Consider the following 18996-nt stretch of genomic DNA (forward strand, 5'->3'; position numbering starts at 1 on the left):
CCTTAAAGAAAAACAAATCTGATGTAAATGTTTACATGCGTAGAGAGAAACAGCATCTCCCATAGTATCTGGGAGATATTTTGGCTTAGTAGGTCTCAGGCCGTCATGCTCGGTAACTTCATGATGTCCCACATGCACAAAAAAAAAAAAATCTCTCAACTTGTTGGTTCAGCCAAGTAGTCAGCCTGTGTCAGAAATTCACACACACGTGCACACACACCGTACTCTCGCACAGACACGCACACCCACACACATGTACGCGCAGGCACATATACACACACTCACATGCATGCGCAAACACACACGCACAAATACTCATATTCACACACACACACACACAAATTCACTCTCTTCTCTCCCTCTGGAGCAGATGGCTCCACAGTCATAGCTGATGTTTCACACATCAATGAAGCACACCATGTACTCACAACTACTAAATACACACGCTCTCTCTCTCACACACACACACACACACACGTGCACGCATGTAGTCACAACTACTGAACACACACACTCACACAGAGAAACATACATGTACACACAGGCATGCATGCATAGCTACACAAACACATGCAAACCATTTACTTACAACTATTGAACACACACTCACACACACACACACACACACACACACACACAGATGCATGCCCACAGGCACAGACACACACAACACACGCACGCACAAATACGTACACAACCGCTTAGTCACTCAGTGACACACACACATGCACAAATGCACACACATGCACACACAGTGTCCTCATCAGTGCTAATTTATGGAGTGCCAGTTTGAAGAACCATGTTGTTGGCAAGTTACCTCGAACCTCATAATACACTCGCTCACACACACACACACACACACACACACGTTTGAGCAATAACGGCCGAGAGGCAGTGGGTTATAGTGCAGTATTATCATGGGTGTTGTTAGGCCCGATGTCTAATAGCCGACAGCACCAAGTGAGAATATTGCACCATAACCCACTGGCTCAAGGACATTATTGCTTTTACGTCACCAACACCTGTCATTTTAATTGAAAACACTCTCCTTAATACACACTTCTCCACCTCCTGATAAAGAAAATGAACTACCACACGGTTAACTAGTCCCTTTGCTGGAGGTTGTACTGTATGCACTTGCTAGTTAGTGTCTCTGCACAAAATGCTATCACTTGCTCAGGAGCAACTGTGCACTTCGCACATCTGACTCAGGAAGCCCACAAACAAATAAATTGCTAGACACAGTGTTGCTGAGAGAAAAAAAATTAAGTGCTCAGAAGGAATTTGATGTCAACGTATGGTGCCAAGTAGGGTATACAAAATAAGGGTTATTTAACTTGCTGGAATCAATGTTTCTATAGCAACACAACTCTGCCGTGCTGATATTGGGAAAGGTGTGAAAATTCCATGACAGCTGGTGGGCTATCATGAAATATAATGTCACTGCAGAGTGGCTGTGAACTACCTGATTCGCCAAACACATACATAAACACACATTTACACTCGCACGCGCGCACACACACACACACACACACACACACAGGGAGAGCAAGATGAATAGAGAAGAAAAGGGTATGGAGGCACTTGTTGCACGCTTGCAAAGAACGATGTCGTTTTTTAATAAATTCAGACTTGTGTTTTTCTTGGACGATCCGCCGACTACGTGGATTCAAGACAACTTGTAGTGACAGCCTGAAGGCCGGGCCGAGTAGTAGCGGAGAGAGTATCAGAGATGCAGGCAAGCCGCCCAAATATCTTTGGCACGTTCAAAGCAACTATGGTACATAAACCCATTTAATTTGGGATGTTAGAATAATTTGTTTTCTTTCAAAGGAGAAAGAAAAGGGGCAATATCACCGTGTAATGTTTGCTTTCTGCATCAGTGGATTCTAACCTGAGGAACAACACAGTCTAAAAAAAATTCATGAAATAAACTGAATACCACCACAAAAGGGATTTCAAATGTTCACCACATGAAAAGGTTTTTTGTTAAACAGTTAAATTTAGGCAAGTAAAACAACTTTGGTTAAAGTCAGGGTTAGTTAGGCTTAAGGTTTTGCTTAAGTAAGAAAACAATCTACTCAAAATGAAAACTTTAGGAAAATGCATCCGCCCCTGACCGCACCCTTACTTTCACACTAATCCTTTTCGTGGTTTTCATGCACGTTCTTTGCATTTTAGGAAATTTCATGAGACCATGTTCTGTGCCAAACAACTTGGAGATAAAGTTAGCGAGGTTATATGAGGATCCTAGCTGGCTGGTGCTAGCCATGTGTCGCTGCCTGTTTATCAAATCACTTGTTAGCTTTCTATTCCTGGCTTTGGTGTTGAAAAGAGTTGAATATATGCTTTGAATTGCCTCAGTTTTGGGGCGGGTGATCAAAGTAAATTCATGTATGGTATTCTGTTAGCAACAGTAACGTTAGCTGACATGTTTGTAAGTTTGATACCAATTTTGAAAGCGTAAATTTTCCGTAGCCTATGTGCTTTAACTGTTTCAGTAGCCTGTTTAGAGCTTTATAATAAGTCGCTATAGTCGATGTGTTAGAGGTGAAGGAGAAAGGCCCAGGAGGTTTTTTGAATTTCCTTTCCCTTGACAGTTCTTTAATGAGAAATCTGACTTGAACAGTGCATTGTGTGAATATTTTTACCTCCGCCGACTAAGTTGGTAGAAGGTCATGCTTTCACTTGTCGGTGTGTTTGCCTGTTAGCAAGATATCTCAAAAAGTTACGAACGGATTTGGCTAAAATTTGGTGGACTTTGCCCCAAAGATCAGTCGATGAGATCTGGTGGTGATCCGGATCTGGGATTTCCACCATTAGACGATTATTGTTTTTTAGCCACAACTTGCATTCATGTAGCCTTCTGGTCACAAGGTTCGACATCCGGGACTTCCAAGTCAGCTGCTAAAAAGCATCACATTTCATTACCATTTACATTACCATTTTCCTCTCAAGTGTTGTCATCATTTTGGGGCTTACAGATTAAGATATATCCAGATATCCTTTTTTTCTCCCGCCTTTTCCAAAAATGAATCGTATTTTTGTGTTCTTAAAATGGGTTACATATGACAAAGTTATTACATATTTTAACACGTTACTGAATTAATAAAAAATATATTTTGCTAACAACTATGCTGCAGATGCGTAAAGCTGTTTATTGCAGCTTTAAAGCCATCAGAATCCACCTCAACAATTAAAGAAATGCATAATAGGGGAAACCCTCAAAAAGCAAAAACACAAATAGTTAAATCATTTTACACCCCTGTTCATTTTCACATTAGACTGACAGTGGGCAGGATCTAGAATCCCCATATTTGTGCCAAAAAATTATGTGACACTTGAGAGGACAATTCATGTGCTATTTTATTGGAAAATGAAACCTGGAGAACAAATGACAAACAAACATAAAACGTTACGGAGGCTGCAGCTTTGCAAGTTGGAAAATTGTCCAGTGATAGCGGAGGTTTGTACTCTACCGAGTGTCTTCTAGTTAATTGTAAGTTAATTACGTTGTTGATTTAGGTCGTTAGTTCGCAAAGTCTTATGATATACAGTATGCATATATGATAGACTTATTAAATATTAGTCTATCATTTAATCATGACACGTCATCATACTTTAAATAAAAGAATATACCTTAAATATAAGATCTTAACTATACTGTAAAACAGACTGTAACAGTTGACAAAGTGTCGTTCAACCGGTGTTAAACTGATCACTATCATGAGCCATATATACAATATCAATAGGTTCAACAAATATGATTATTATCACAACTGTTCACAGTGAAATATTTAAAAAAAACCTTGTGCTCAAAAATTTTCTGAAGATATAAGGTTAGAGTTCATATTTCTGGGTAAGTAATATAACCTACCATAATACGTAAATGCAATGTTATTACTTCTGAAATGAGTAGCAAGTGCTTTCTGTTTAATGAGCCCAGTGCTGCCCTCAGACACCAGACTGTCTCTTCATTTCTCATAAGAATTTTCTCTTTGAAGCCTTCAGGAATTTCAGTGTGTTTCTATGAGGACTCGCAGTAATTATGCTTGGCTTTAATGTACTGTAAGGAAGTATGAAGTACAAGGTTGGGGTGTACAAGAAAAAGTAAAGAGGTGTCTGACTCATCAGTCCAGTTTCAAATCAACCTACACAGTTTTAGGATTGAAATGAAAAGTTATTTCTCTCATCTAATTTTCATGCCCATTTGAAATAACTGTCCTTAAGTTTGTAATTTTCAACCGTTTTTTAGTTCACCCTTAATACCTCAGATATTGCAAAATAATCTAACTGTAATTAATCGGATTAGGTGTCTGACTTTAAGTCGTCTAAAGTATTACATTCTGGATTACAATTTTAATGAGATAACTTTGGTAGAGGAGGAGGCTTGTGATCAGAAAGTCGCCAGTTCAAATCCCCCGACCACGACAGAAGCAGAAGCAGAAAACTCTCAGTTCCCGGGTTTGAATGTGTCTAACAGCATGAGTTTGAAGCAGGTCGCTGCTGTGAAAGAGCAGGAGCACTCACTGTTAAACTAACTTGGGTAAATAAACATTAAAAAAAAAACCTTGAAAAGCCTGATTCCTGACTGACCTCACACCTCAGAGCGTCTTGCACACACACACACACACACACACACACTGAGGTTGGAAAAACATGATGCATGATACATACATCTACTGCCACAGACCCACTCAAGCAGTTGGGGGATTCAGTGTGTTGTGCAGGAGGGGGAGCAGTTCTGGTTCACCTTCCCCCATCCGCATTTTTTCTGCCTCTTACACTTAACCTAATGGACCTGGCAATTAATTAACTTAGCGAACACGCTGATTGATGACAATCAAGTGAATGGGAGTGGTCTAAGTAATACTGAATTAAAGGTAATGACATCTGCATCTCAGAGACGCAGAAGAAACCTCAGTGTACTAGGTTTTTTTTTCAAGTGAATTGGCCACTCAGCTTGTTGATACAAAGCACGCTCGAATCCAAGGATGTGGTTTTTCGAGACCGGACGCACTCGAGCGCCGCAGCCCACGCGTCGAGTGCTAGAGGTTAAAAAAATATCTCAACATTTTAGCAGAAGAGGCGCTTCAAAATTGGCTTTCATCAGTGTCATAGCAACAGCGGTGGGTAGGTAGGTAGATAGGTAGGTAGGGAGGTAGCCATGCTGACCAGCGCTTCCCACCAAGCGTCTGTTTGTCTCTGCTAGCTAAGAGCGAGTCGCCCGACGGACACGAGGCCTTACCGTGTTCCTGTGGCTGTTGGTTCCTATTGGTCCTCTGAAGACCCCCTTGATGCTCCGCAGCTGTCCGTCACGCAAGTGGGTGGAACTGATCACAATGTAGTAGCACGCCATCGGATACGCCGGGGTTTCATATACTTATCTGTCTATTTATCTGTCTGTCTATGCATTAAAAGAAGAGAAAGTCTCTCGAAAAAAAGTGCGGCAAACTCAGCTGGTTGCCTCTCTCTCTCTCTCTCTCTCTCTCTCTCTTCTCCTTCCTCCTCTCTGCCTCTCCTCCTCCTCCTCCTCTCCGTCTTCTGTCCTCTTCAACTCTCTCCTGCTCTCCTCATTTCGTCTCTCCTCCTCCTGTTTTATGAAGTAGTGGAGGGACGCAGCAAAAAAAAAAAAAAAATAGTTTCCCACTCCTCTGATTTATTCTCTCTCTTCTCGAAGTTGTACTGGTGACTCTTTTGACTCTCTTCTCTCATTCCTCCCCTCCGCCCCTCTTTGTCTTCCCTCCGCTTCTCTCTCTCTCTCTCTTTTTAAATATTTCACTCTTTCCCTCTGTTCCTCACTCACTTGCCAGTTCCCCTCTTTTTTTTTTCCGGTCTTCGCACCGCTCCCGCTCCTCTTAATCTTTCTGTCTTTCTCTAAACGTTTTTTTTTTTCTTCTTCTTCTTTCTTCTTTCTTTTGCTAAATTCGTCTCTCTCCGGATGCTTCTCGCTGAAAATGTCTGTCTCCCTTTAAATATTTCTCTTTAAATCTCTTTCTCTCCAAATGTTTTACTTCCATCTTTCATTCATCAATCTTTCCTTGTCATTGACTACCTCTCAACTCTCAATTTTTTCCTCTAAATCTCAGCCGTTCATTGATCTGTCTTGCTTGTTCCTCTCCATTTATCTCATACTCTCTGTTCCTGGCTAACTGTCTTCCCGTCTCTGTCCGTTGCCTCCGTTTCCTCCCTCTTTTTTTACTTAACAATCTCTCTAACCCCCTTTTGTTTCTCTCTGTTTCCCTCCCTATCCTCCCTCCTTTGTCTCTATGTCTTTCTAAGTGAGAGGAAGATACTTTTCCTCCCGTCTCAGCTATCTGCTGTCTATCTCCCCATCTCCTCTCTCTCTATCCCTTCGTCTCTTTTCTCTCTCTATCTCTGCCCCTGTCTGTCTTTCTTAGCAGAGAGAAGTACTCTGTCTTTTCCTCCCTTTCTCTCTCTCTTTCTCTCTATCAGAGCAGGCATGCAGCTTGCTTTCAGAGCTCTTTCCTCTCCTCTGCTGCGCTGCATGTGTTCGGTTTCTCCCTCTCTCTCTCTCTCTCTGCCGCTCTCTCTCTCTCTCTCTCTGCTGATCTCTTGCTCTGTGGCCAGCAGAGTGGTTTGCTCCTCAGTTACCCGCGGTTACCATCTGCCCTTTTAACGCATGGAGTGCTGACGCTTGCTCTCTCCCTCCCTCCCTCTCTCTCTCTCTCGCTCTCTCTCTCTCCCACTCCCCATCTCTTCCTCTCACCAAGTAGTTCTCCCCCTCCTCTCTCTCTCTCTCTATCTCTCTCTTTGTCTCTCTCCCTCTGCGCCTCCCTCTCTCTCTCCCTTCCTCCTTCTCTCTTGCTGTCTTTCTTCTCTCTTTAATCATCCCTCTCTCTCTCGCTCTCGCTCTCCATCTTTCAACCAAAAGGAGGCAGGCTCCACCTACTGGCAAGCAGGAATGATACAGACAGAAAGAGAAAGAAAAAAGGGAAAAAGAGAGAGCAAATAATTATAATAATGTGGAAAAATAAGGTGATACTATTGATCCACATATGGAAATTATATATTTCTCTTGCTCCCCTCCAGAAAGGCCACAGTTCAGATACAGAATAAAGGAGCTGGCAGGGATTCAGTGTCTTGCTCAAAGGAACTTCAGCAGGGCGGATGCTTGCCGACACAGAGGTTTGAACAACAAATAATAAATAACTACAGTACAATTTGTTCTGGCATTAATAAGGTTTTTGAAATAAAAACCATTTGTATGCAGTCGGATATATACACAACCGTTTAACTGGAAGAAGACAAAGGAAAAACAGTCGTGACGGTTACAAACATTTACATTTTATTGGAATAAGTGCTTCTTGGTGGAACAGATGTATTCCAAATTGAAGAGTGGACCCGTATGATTTGGAAAAGGTCTTTAGTCATGTTCTAGGAGGTACTGCATGTTTGCCAAGAAGCAAGGCAACGTTAAAATGTCAAACTGCGGCATGCAGTTTGGTCAGTGCAATGTGAGAGAAAATGAGAGAATGGCACGAATCAGGACTAATGTAACCCAGATTCCCTGAAGGAAGGTTATGATTACAAGATAGATGTGTATAGCAAATGAGAAAAATATGAGAATATGATGAAACACATTTGTGGATTTACAGCATATATACAGGATTTGCGTTGTATGTGTGTTGTATTTCAAAAAGTATCTAAAACATGCATTGTAAAAAATGTCACCTTATCAAATGTATTCATTTCACAGATGTAGATAAATATGTACACAACTCTCAGATTTACATGTGTGCAATACAAGCTTTTCACCTCATCATAAGCTCCAGATGGAGGTTCCATATGTACAGAAAAGGTGATAATGCGCAAGGGTGCATGTGCATTGTTATATATAGATGGAGGTGCTTTCAGAAATATGCACTGACTCATATGCTCAGAATGAATAGAAATATGTGTAAGCTGATGTATAGAATACTTCTCAGCATAGGGATGCAGAAAAAAAGCAGTTCAGGATTCTCCATAGTTCAATCCTGCGGTTCACTAAACCTATTAAGGGCCAACAAGGCTCCTGACATTGTACTGCTTTAAGGGAAACATTTGTAACCCACCTTTCCCTGTCAGTTAATACTCTCCTACATACGAGAACGCAGCATCCTGCTCTGCACAGACTGAGATGGTGGTTCTGCCCCATGAGACCCTGCAGATGGGACAGCTTGTGCCATACTGTGGGCCATCACATCCAGACGGTAAAATGTCACAAAAATGTCAGGGGAAACCCAGTTGGCTGCATAGCAGACACTTTTCAGTGACACACCATTGAACAACACCAAAGAAAAGGCCATACTCCCCTACACTGAAGTGGTGTCAGAGATTGCATATTGGCACAGTTGCCATTAGTCAGACAGTGTTTCAGTTTTTTATTTGCCAGCTTTTCTTTCTTTTCTCAAAGCAACTATAATGAGAGTTAAAACTTTGCTGCTGGCCCCAAATATTTGGTTATTGAGTAGTGTGACAGAGGCATGATTTTGGTAATCAATCATGGAGTGGAAATGTGCTTTTAAGAGGTATAAAGTAATCTATGACCTTTATAGGACCACTAGGAATTGCAACCACATTGGCAGAACTTATCAAGTCTCTGGCACAGCACCAACCTCCATCCCTCCCCTCCCCTCCTCTCCCCTCCCCTCCCCTCCTCTGGAGCTATGGTAGCCAACTGATACAAAAAAAACACAAAGCTGCATTTTCAAAATAGAGACGAGTAAGCTAGCTAATTAGAGCCGAAATCCAACAGAAACGTCTAGTGAAGTGGTAACATATCACAATGCAAAATACTGTAATAATACTAGTACTGTCATCCATTGTCGAGAACTTCGTTTCAAAACAGTACGACCAGGAAAGTGAGTTCTGAAAGCGAGAAATCTCAACTCCTGGAAAAGCAATCACTGAGTCACTGGAATTAATCAGCAACCCTCTATATTATGGCCATTTTGTGCTATGGGGCAGTAAAACCTTCCCTTATTTCCTGCTTTAACACTGAAGACTATGATTCTGTCACCCTACCCAGAGCATGTATGTTCTGATGAAGGTGTTACAGACCGAAAGCCTATTAAATGTAAATTGCATATAGACCAAAGTGTGTGGGAGATCTTTTTCATTGTAGATTTGACTGGTAACTCCAGCAAAGACTCTCAGCCAGGTGAGCAGTAAACACTCTACACACTCTTGTTGTGGGAAAGACAAACTTTACTTATTTCCCCCTTTAACGCTGAAGATTAGAACACCTCACCTACCTTTTCTGTCCATGAAATCGTGTGCGAGTGCTCAAGGACACACAAGCACATGGCGAACATGGCAGGGAGTTTGCGGTGTTAGGAGCACATCCTAGCATTATTTGTTGATTAGTGGGCAAGCCAACTGGATCCTCCCTCATAATCTAATTACAAGCTAATCATTTGAAGGGGATGAGGGAGGCGTTACAACACGGCCAAAGCTGCAAAATGGATAGAAACAACGCTACAGTGAAGACAATCGGCAGAATGGATTTTATAACTGTTTATGTAGTTAGAGGAATCAAGCTGTACCTCAATTAGAAAACTGAATTTATACTGAAACGTAAAATATCTGCCACCAAAATTAACTGATTCCTTAAATCTTTATCTACTGTTAAGAGAGAGACAGAATGATCCCACTGTTGGCAAACTTTTTTTTTTTTTTATTTGCAAAATACTGCTACTAATTAGCCTGGTGTCCAGCCCCTGTGAATCGCAGTTTTCAGCACTCTTCGAATTTGCATGGCGATTCATAATATTCAAATATCCATCCTTATGAATCGCCATGCAAATTCGAAGAGTGCTGAAAACTGCGATAGGGGCTGGACACCAGGCTAGCTACTAATTGTATTTAGACAAGCAACGGCAAGCAAAGGAGAGTGTTGAAAATTACTCACTAAACACACACACACACACACACACACACACATACAGGGCATATGCATGGCATACAGACAAACACACACTATTACTATGTGTGTGCTATTTCCTGACAAAAAATGTTCTTTAAATAGCAGTGTATTTAAATTATCTTTCAACAGTTGTAGGCCTTGCAATTTGATGACATCCTACATTTATATTTTCTTTGATCATGTAACGACATCACAAAATGGTACAACAGAAAAAATACTTTTATTGTTTTAGCAAACTATTTGCTAGAGAAAAAACACACACCCAAAAATACATTTTGGTGGAATTCTCCTTCAAGTTCTGTAGTTGTTGGCAGTTCCCAGGATTTGGGTCTTGTAGTCCTTCAAGGCTCGTTTTTAAAGTAGGGATTTGTAGTTCTTTAAGGCTTGTAGTTCTGTAATTGCTGGTAGAAGCCGGGGTTGGGGCAAACTGAGGGCCTCGCCTGCTTCACCTGTCTGTACGCATCATCAAACGACAGCCCCTCCCTCAACATCAGGTAGCCAATCACGATGGAGGATGAGCGTGACACGCCGGCGTTACAGTGGACCAGCACCACACCGCTCTGAGGAAAGAGAGAGGATGTTAGCAACCGTAAGAGCAACTTTACATTTCAAATTTATGTTTACCACACAGGTGTTTTGATGGATTTAAGGTCATGTAATGAGACCAAATCCATGGGTCCAAGCCGGCTCCAAAAAGACTCCAAACCCAGCCCAACTCCATGCAAGTCAATGGGACCACAACCCAACTTCTCACTCAAAATATAAAGTCAATACATTTTTTTTCGACAAGACGTTATGGACTCAGTAGCTAATTTCACTTCTTCTCATGTGTGTCCTTATGGCGATTTTCAAAATAATCGTGTCATTAACGGGATATAATGGATATAAAAGGGGTTATTTTCCTAGTGATTGACAGGTTGCCGATTCTGAGCCAATAGCAGGAGGCGCGGCGGACAATCCTTGGCAGCGCTGGCTCAAAAAAATTTAAACTTGGTGGTGATTGTAAACCCAATCTCCAGGCTTCAAAACACCCTTCAGAAACCTATGGGTGACGTCACACTCACTACGTCCATCATTTTCTTTTTACAGTCTATGTGTTGCCATGACGTCAGATAACTGCATTTTGGAAGAAAACAGGGTTGAAAAATCATGTTGAGTTTTCTACATGTGACTTGAAGGGCCGTTCCGTTGTATTTTTTCCCAGTTGGAAGTCAGAATTTTTGACTTTCTGACATCTCTGAAACGCAGCATTAGACAGAGACACAGAGAAAGACAGGGACAGAGAGAGGAGATGATGAGAGAAAATGAATCTGTGGTTGTGTGTGAGTGCGCGTGTATGTGTGTGTGTGCGTGTGCATGTTTCAAAGATGGTGCTATTATTAATATTAATGTTGATATAATTATTTTACTGCCTAGAGTGTCTGGGTGAAAATCAGATAAATTGTTAAAATTCCAGCCACAATGTGCGCTGGCCCACAGCTCATTTGTGAAGCTCACTGTATTGACATATTTGTCACTGACATTCAGTATGGAACCTCCCATCACAGAGGAAAGTCTCTTTTTCTGGCTGAAATAGAGTGGAATAAAAAGTTCACTCTCACTCTTGGATTTTAGATGTCAACCAATGCCCATCAAGGGACAAGAGTTTCAAATTAGCTTCGGCTACACACACATACAGCACTTTGGATGCTGTAATTGATGCTATATCACTGTTATCTATGCTTGTTCCTTGAAAATATAGCAAGTTAGTAGTAGCTACAGTCAAACAGAGAGGCTAAAACAAAAGACTTTAAAGGATAATATCAGGGTTTTGTTTGTGCTAATCATCTCCGTTTCCCCCTCTCCTTTGCATTATTCCTGCTGCCGTCTGCACACAGTCAGCATAGTGGGAGATGTCAGCTCTGCTTACTGTCAATCACCTGACACCCACAGGAAGAAATGGAAGTCTCCGCCTGGAAATAATCCCTCAAAAACAGGTCGCCTTACAAACATCATCACATCCATGTCTTTTTTTTTATTTAGGGCATCAGGACAATAGGTCATTTCAAGCCTGGTTTGACACTATTTTAGAAATGACGAAAAAACAAGTAAATGTTAAAAAAATCTAATTGCATATGGCATGAATTGCAAAATAATTGAAGGAAATGTAAACATAGATGGTGGTAAATGTGGCTGTTAACGCTAAATGAGAACAGCATTCTCCTTTAATAGGTCACGGTGGATTACAGCATGTATAGGCAGGTCTTCTGGCCACCGAATGTGTCTTTGTCAGTGAGGTAGCAGAAACATATTATGACGCTATGAATTGACCAGCAGATCATCTAAAATGCATTTTTAAGCACTTAACAGTATATCCAGGAAGATTTAAATATATTTGATACATTTTTACCTGCTAAAACCATCAAACCCTGGTGTGTGGGTGTGACTGTCTACGTATGTGTGTGTCTGCATCTGTCATTGTGTCTGTGTGTGTGTGTGTGTGTGTGTGTGTGTGTGTGTGTGTGTGTGTGTGTACCTGCTCTCGGGCCTGGTCTATGAAAGAGCTGCACTCCCCGAGATAGGAGGTGATGTCGGTGTCTGGGAGGTCCAGGATGTGGAGTGTCTTATAAACCAACTGATCTGGGAACAGATTGGCGACTCCGTAGGCCACATTCAACACATGAGACACCTGGCAGAGAGGAAGGGAGAGAGAGAGACAGGCAGACAGAGAGAGAGAGAGAGAGAGACATGAGACTCCTGACTGAAAGACGGAATGTCACAAAATATGGGACATCCCCAAAATATGGGGATTTTATATAGCCTAGCTCTAATATTCTGTGCTTTGTGTATGTTATTTATTGTATTAACTTGTTTCAAATGCTGTTCTTGCTTTGGCAATACTGTAAGATTACAGGTGTGACTGGTAGAGCCTTTATATATGTGTCACTGAGGAAAATGTGATTGTAACGTTTGACACAGACTTTGGATTCTTGGCATGACACTTTGAATTTTGTATTGGTATTTACGCACCTGTGGTCAAGAATTGATCATATTTGTGCACAACAACAGTCCTCTCTCTATTAAAATTACAGTTGTGCCAGTAAACTTCTTATTTTGACTTTTGGAGAGAGAGAGAGAGAGGCGTATACTGTCTGCCATATTGAAAACATGACATACCTGAACGAGACAGAGAGAGAAGGGGAGAGATGACAGAGAGGGAGAGGAGGAAAGAGAGAGAGAAAGAGAGGGGAAGGGAAAGAGAGAGAGGGGGGAGACAGGAGATGGATGGCTCCAAATCACTTAGATTTAGCTTACTTCAAAAGACTAAATTCTCTTCTTCTCTGCCTCTTAAGCTCTTAGCACTGTCCTGTTGCCCCCTAATAACAACATAAGACGGTATAGAAAATATTGCTGCATTGCCTGTGTTGTTCATACATTTGATTTTCCAACTCACTACACTAATATGCATTGTTTTGGCTTTTTCTATTGAGATGCCAGCAAACGTTTATGTTTGTTTATGTTTATTTATTTATTTTGAACATTTAACAACAAAATAACAAGAAAATCCATCAAACAAGCAAAAAAAAACAGCAACAAAAACATACAATAAATTCTTGACAAACAGAAAGTAGTCAATATTACGTGTTCGAAAAGAAGGAGGAAGAAGTAAACACTTATTATGTCCTACTCCTTTTCTCTCATTAAACAATCACACCATCAATATATCCATGTAACAATATATCCATTAAGGTAAAACAGATCATTTTATCAGCTGGCCCCCCTGTCAAGCTTCCTAATGTCGTCCCTGGACTAAGCTATGTGAGAATCCCTGGTCAGTTATTATGCAGCTTGGCAGTCAAGACATAGTCCCAGAAACCGGAAGAGAGGGTAACTCTACTCCCTCCCATGTATCGTCCTGAGACTGAGCATGGGCAGCAGCATGAGCGACCTGTGAGCAGCCACTGCAGAGAGCAGCAGTCCTATATATTTTCCTGTGATGTGGAGAAGCGGTGCTGGGACGACCGTAATCATTTACTCCCTCTACTGAGCTAAACTGTCACTGCATGTGTCACCGTCTCCTCCACCTATCAGCAGTCGAACCCCAGAGGGAAACACCCCGACATGCCTGCCTCTGATCTCATGTCACTACTCATGCTATCGGAGCAAGGGCATGCCCGCTCTATTGATCTCTCAGTACCGACCTTATATCTCTGCAGAGTGTCAATGTCATGGGCCGCGTCCTGAGAGGCTGAAAAAGCAGAAACATCTAGATGAGAAGACAAATTTTAAAACACATCCCCCCATGCTGACACTGATAACCAAGTTATGAATTGATCAAATGCACCTCCTCCCCCTTGTTCACATGAATAATTAACACCCTCTCCCTTATTAACTTCATATTTTAGGAAAAAAAACATTTCCAGCTCGACACAGCTATACTATAAATATCGCCTGCCTTTCATTTGTGATGATGATGGCGGCGATGGTTTTACTGATAATGCTGACAGTTGTGTTGCTGCTGATTTTGTGTTTTTTTAAACAATATGTTTTATTGGTTTTAGTATTTTACACATAATACACATAATACATAATACACATAAAAACAGAAAATTATCAAATGTGATAAACATAAATTCAACAACAAAGACAGACAAAACAACCAAAAAATCTACAAAAACATCAAAATCAAGCAGCAATATACAGCATCCGTATTTTAGCAGTACATTCTCATTCTCAAGGAAATCTAGTAGTGGAGTCCATATTTTTGCAAAATCATTTGCTCTTCCCCTGGATATATGTGTCAGTTTCTCTAGAACAAGACAAGATGCCATCTCTGTTATCCATGCATGTATAGAAGGTACATCAACATTTTAGAGGGCAATCATTCTTCTGGCCTGAAGAAGACCGAAGTCTATCAATAATGAATGTTTCAAATTAACTATAAAATCCTCTGGATATATACCCAGAACACAAAGTTTTGCTCGGAAAGGTACCTCCCTGCCCGCTGCTGATTTTGTTAAAAATTATAATATTTTTTGACAATAAAATACACCAGGGAGAGAACATGTGCTTCATAAAGGCAGCAAAATAATGCCACATAAATCTGTATTTCTTAATAAGTCAGGCATGTGGAATTCAGCAGCAGGTAGTAAGGATTGCAGGATATCAGGACCTGGAGGAAGAAGGCAAACATTTGTACTGATGAAAAGCCCATCTGAGGAGCGGGGAAGCCAAGAAGGGAAAAGATCAGCAGGTAGAAACCAACAGTAAAATGGCTAAAAGCAATACTGAAGAAAGGGGAATTGGAATCAGCTAACAGTGATTTGGATAACAGGAGAGAATAGACTGTTCAATATTATCTACAACTGCAGAGAAGAAAGATTCAGAGTTCATGAAAAAAAACAGAGAGAGAAGGCAGTTTCACAACAACAAAAACAGGCTGGCCCACAGCAAGAGTTTGGATGACTAATGCAGGAGAAGAAGCAGGTCAAGACACAATGGAGGAAAGCTTCAAAAAACTGAGAAAGAAGGCAACAAACTACAAGCAAGCATGAAGAAGTGTCTGCATTGAGAAGACCAGATTTTAGAAAGGATGAAGTCGGACATTGTTTTACAAGAATCCCTTTTAATTTGTCTAATAACTGTTCACCGAGGACAGCAGTGGTACTCTTAAAGGATTAAAACAGCAAGAAAAATACCTAGAAAAGACTCATATGGATGGGGAATAGAGTAGGGGAGTAGGCCTTTCCCAGATATCCCACCAAGTCACAGCCTTCTGTGGGTAGCATTTGATTTCTTTTGAGTAACAAATGTCATAAAACATCTGGTTAAAGCCTATAACCACTATCAGTCCGGCACTAAAGTGGATTCAGGGCGGAGATATAACTGTGACAACCGCATCCTGGACAAAAGGCTGCCTGACAAATTGAATGATACCCTAAAATGGGCTTGGATAAAAGAAAAAAAACATGCAAATCAACAAGCATCTCTACTGTCAGACGAAAGATTCAACACTTGACAAAGAGGCAAATCCAACAATATAGAAGCTGGTCAAACGTTGAAGTAGATGGTTTAAACCTTACAAAGAGCCGATTCAGGGGTTAAGAGAGCATGTCACGAGAAGTTTAGAGTAAATAGTGTCTACGGTTTGGGCTGATGTGACCGTGGACGGTGTGTAAAAGATCCCCACAAATCAAGGCAGAGGCATTAGAGAGAATGATTCGCTCGTATGTTAGGAAATCACTAAAGGAATCCCGTGCAGTGTAGCACTGTATGGGAAGTGGGTCCTTGAGTCACCTCTATCTCGCCTAACAGATGTAATATTTTATTGATCCCCGCAGAGAAATTATCTTTTTGCTCGCTCTCCTCCAGTGAGGTCAGAGTGCAGCGTCGGCCACAGAGCAGGGAAAGCACCCTGCAGCTGGTATAGGGATTCAATGTCAGGCTCTAGGACACTTCGACAGGGTGGAGGCTCGCTGACATCGGGGGCTTCAGACCTTTTCCTCTGGCTGAAGAATTGTCTTTTTACCCAAAAAGACTTCAAGTATTTATAAAATGGTTTTATCTGTATCATTATCTAGAAACAAACCAGGACCTATAGCGTCTGGAGGACCTTCTCTCTACGACTGGCACTGTGCTGCCTCAACCTATACTAGGGCTAGGTGATACGGTTGAAATCAATATCACGATAATCATAAGGATTTTTTCCTGATAACGATATTACGATACGGCTCACGTATGCAAAATCACATGTTACATAATCAAATAAATGTTCATCCCGTTGAACCGAATAGTAATGTTGGGATGCAATGTCAAACAACACTGAAAATTTCAAATAATTTTCGTACCATACCTCATTTTATCAGAGTTTTTGAATAAAATGTGCTTGTTATCATCAGTTTAGACAGCAGAAATGTGTGTCAAGATATCCTAAAATCTCCCTATCATCATGATATGATTCCACTGAAAGATGATACACAATAATATTGAATTATTGCCCAGCCCTAACCCATCAACGTATGTGTATGTAAAATGTTTGTGTAATATGTCAGGAGGGAAAGTCGTTTAAATAATACTAGTAGTAGTAGTAGTAGAAACCAAAACCCTTAATTTTATCACGGAAATGTCCTTAATTTCTCATTACATAAACATGAATTATCCATTACAAATAACATAGTTTTAAAAAAGTAAGGTTAGTATCATGGGTTGGTTTGTGGAGACACTAGAAATTAAGTAATGTTTTTATGCCTTTTTATTCATAGTTCACAGGATTATTAATGATTTATTAATGGAAAGTCCCTGTCTCCTTGAATTTTACATTAAATTAGAAAGTAAGGAGTCAAACATTAAAGGGTGTTTAAGGTGGTTTTGATGGGGTCTCCTCCATTAATAACTCCCTTAACTAATTTTAAGGGGATTTTGCATGAATTAAGGGGTGAATTAATGTAAATGTAAGGTTATTTTAAGGGATTATTGGTTGGTAGAGAGTAGTAGTAGTAGTAGTAGTAGTGTGGTAGTAGTGGTAGTAAATGGTAGTAGTATTAGTAGGAGTAGTAACAGTATATGTTACCCAGCAGCAGAAAGGGTCTGACAGTCCCGACTTGAAGGTCCAGGCTCTTGTCTTCAACAAAGCCACATCCTGTCTCCAGCTCCTCCACTTCCTCCGTCTCTCCCTCCGCTCCATCCCTCCTCCTCTCCACCAGCCTTTTACCCATCACTGTGGTCACATGAGTACACTGTTTCTTCAGACGGGTTTTGGAGAAGCCTTGGATCTCCTGGGCCAGCGAATGCATCACCTCAGGGTCAAAAGGACTCAGCTGAAACAAACCAAGGGGGATTACATAGCCAGATTACTATCAGAATGATTTGGTTATATCCAGTGATGCAGTGGTAAATAAAACGATGGGGAAACTATAATCTCCAGTCTGCGATTTTCTTGAGGCAAAAAAACACCACTATAAACAACAATCAATTGGGGGTTTTTTTATTCAGAAAAAACAGTAATTTATGCTTTTTTAAAGACACTGTCCTCGTTTAACTTCATAAAGATTTATGTCAGCCTAAATGGTGGATAAACTCTATTCTACAAATAAAAGCAGTGGGTAAACTGAACATACAGTAGGTAGGTTTACCCTCCATTACATTAGTACTATCTTAAAATGATTTGTGAAGTTTTGGATTCAAATCTGCAAAACCAAAACTGAGCATTAGGTTATGGAATATCAATTAGTCATATTGAAGATGACCACTGATACTGAACAAAACAATAAGAAGAAGAAGGAACTCATTCATGATATCTTTACAGTTATATCTGCCTAGCTGTGTAATAATAGCCTACTGCCTCGTGCGTTACAACACCCACCTGGTCCTAAATGTTTTGAATTCAGGCGATCGGCTGCAAAAACGTTCGCCCACCACTGCTCTAAGCCTAAATATACAGTGTTGTAAGCTGTGTTTTTCAATATAGTACCAGTATTATGTGAGAAACAGAGCTTGTTTTGATAAAGGTTTTAAAGGGAACTGTCAGCTGGCAGCCTCATAAAGTCGGAAGCTGCGTCAACAAAATGGTGCGTTCAGGTACTCCTCGTAAAACAGTAAATTGGTAGATTTATTTAATTGCCAACTTATATGAGGTGATAGCCCTAACAGCCTCAAAGTGTCGCCGTTATTCATGTGTATTTATTTAGACAACTTGCCGTGCAACAGGTTTTTGATACAATACAATTGCCATCAAACCCCACCACACAATGTGTGAACTGAAATAAAAAGTAAATGGTGCAACAGAGCAGGAAAAAAATCGGGAAAAAGACAACTATATTCCAAGGGTCTTCATCATACTGTCTTTTCTAAGATATTACGCAAAAAGTATTCCTAAACTGCCCCCTTCTGCTTTCTTGCCCACTACCAATGCCATCCAACAAACACAAACACAGCACTATATCTATTTATAATTTTCACTCAAAAAAGTGACAAGTGAGTCATTCGATACAATGGGATAATCTTTTTAATAAACATCAATTTTCCCCAACAAAAAAATCGCCATAATATTCCTATAATATTGTTATTGGGACTTACTAGTAGGCTACTAC

At 40.7% G+C, this 18996-nt stretch overlaps 1 protein-coding gene across 1 annotated transcript; it reads right to left on the minus strand.

The window, feature by feature from the left end:
* Positions 1–10129: 10129 nt before the first annotated feature.
* On the minus strand, positions 10130–18441 carry LOC139658884 (dual specificity protein phosphatase 19-like). Its single transcript, XM_071537067.1, has 5 exons — positions 18270–18441; positions 17478–17724; positions 14110–14156; positions 12444–12596; positions 10130–10488 (listed from the first exon to the last, which is right to left on the minus strand). The coding sequence occupies exons 2-5, from the start codon at positions 17698–17700 to the stop codon at positions 10306–10308; spliced, it is 606 nt and encodes a 201-aa protein (XP_071393168.1). The 5' UTR covers positions 17701–17724; positions 18270–18441; the 3' UTR covers positions 10130–10305.
* Between the last annotated feature and the right edge of the window lie 555 nt (positions 18442–18996).

This window comes from Centroberyx affinis, unplaced genomic scaffold (assembly GCF_046629955.1).
Source record: "Centroberyx affinis isolate AG114_WGS23_722 - 3 ecotype Tasmania unplaced genomic scaffold, CSIRO-AGI_Caff_v1 ptg002978l_1, whole genome shotgun sequence".
Taxonomy (NCBI): Eukaryota; Metazoa; Chordata; class Actinopteri; order Beryciformes; family Berycidae; genus Centroberyx; species Centroberyx affinis.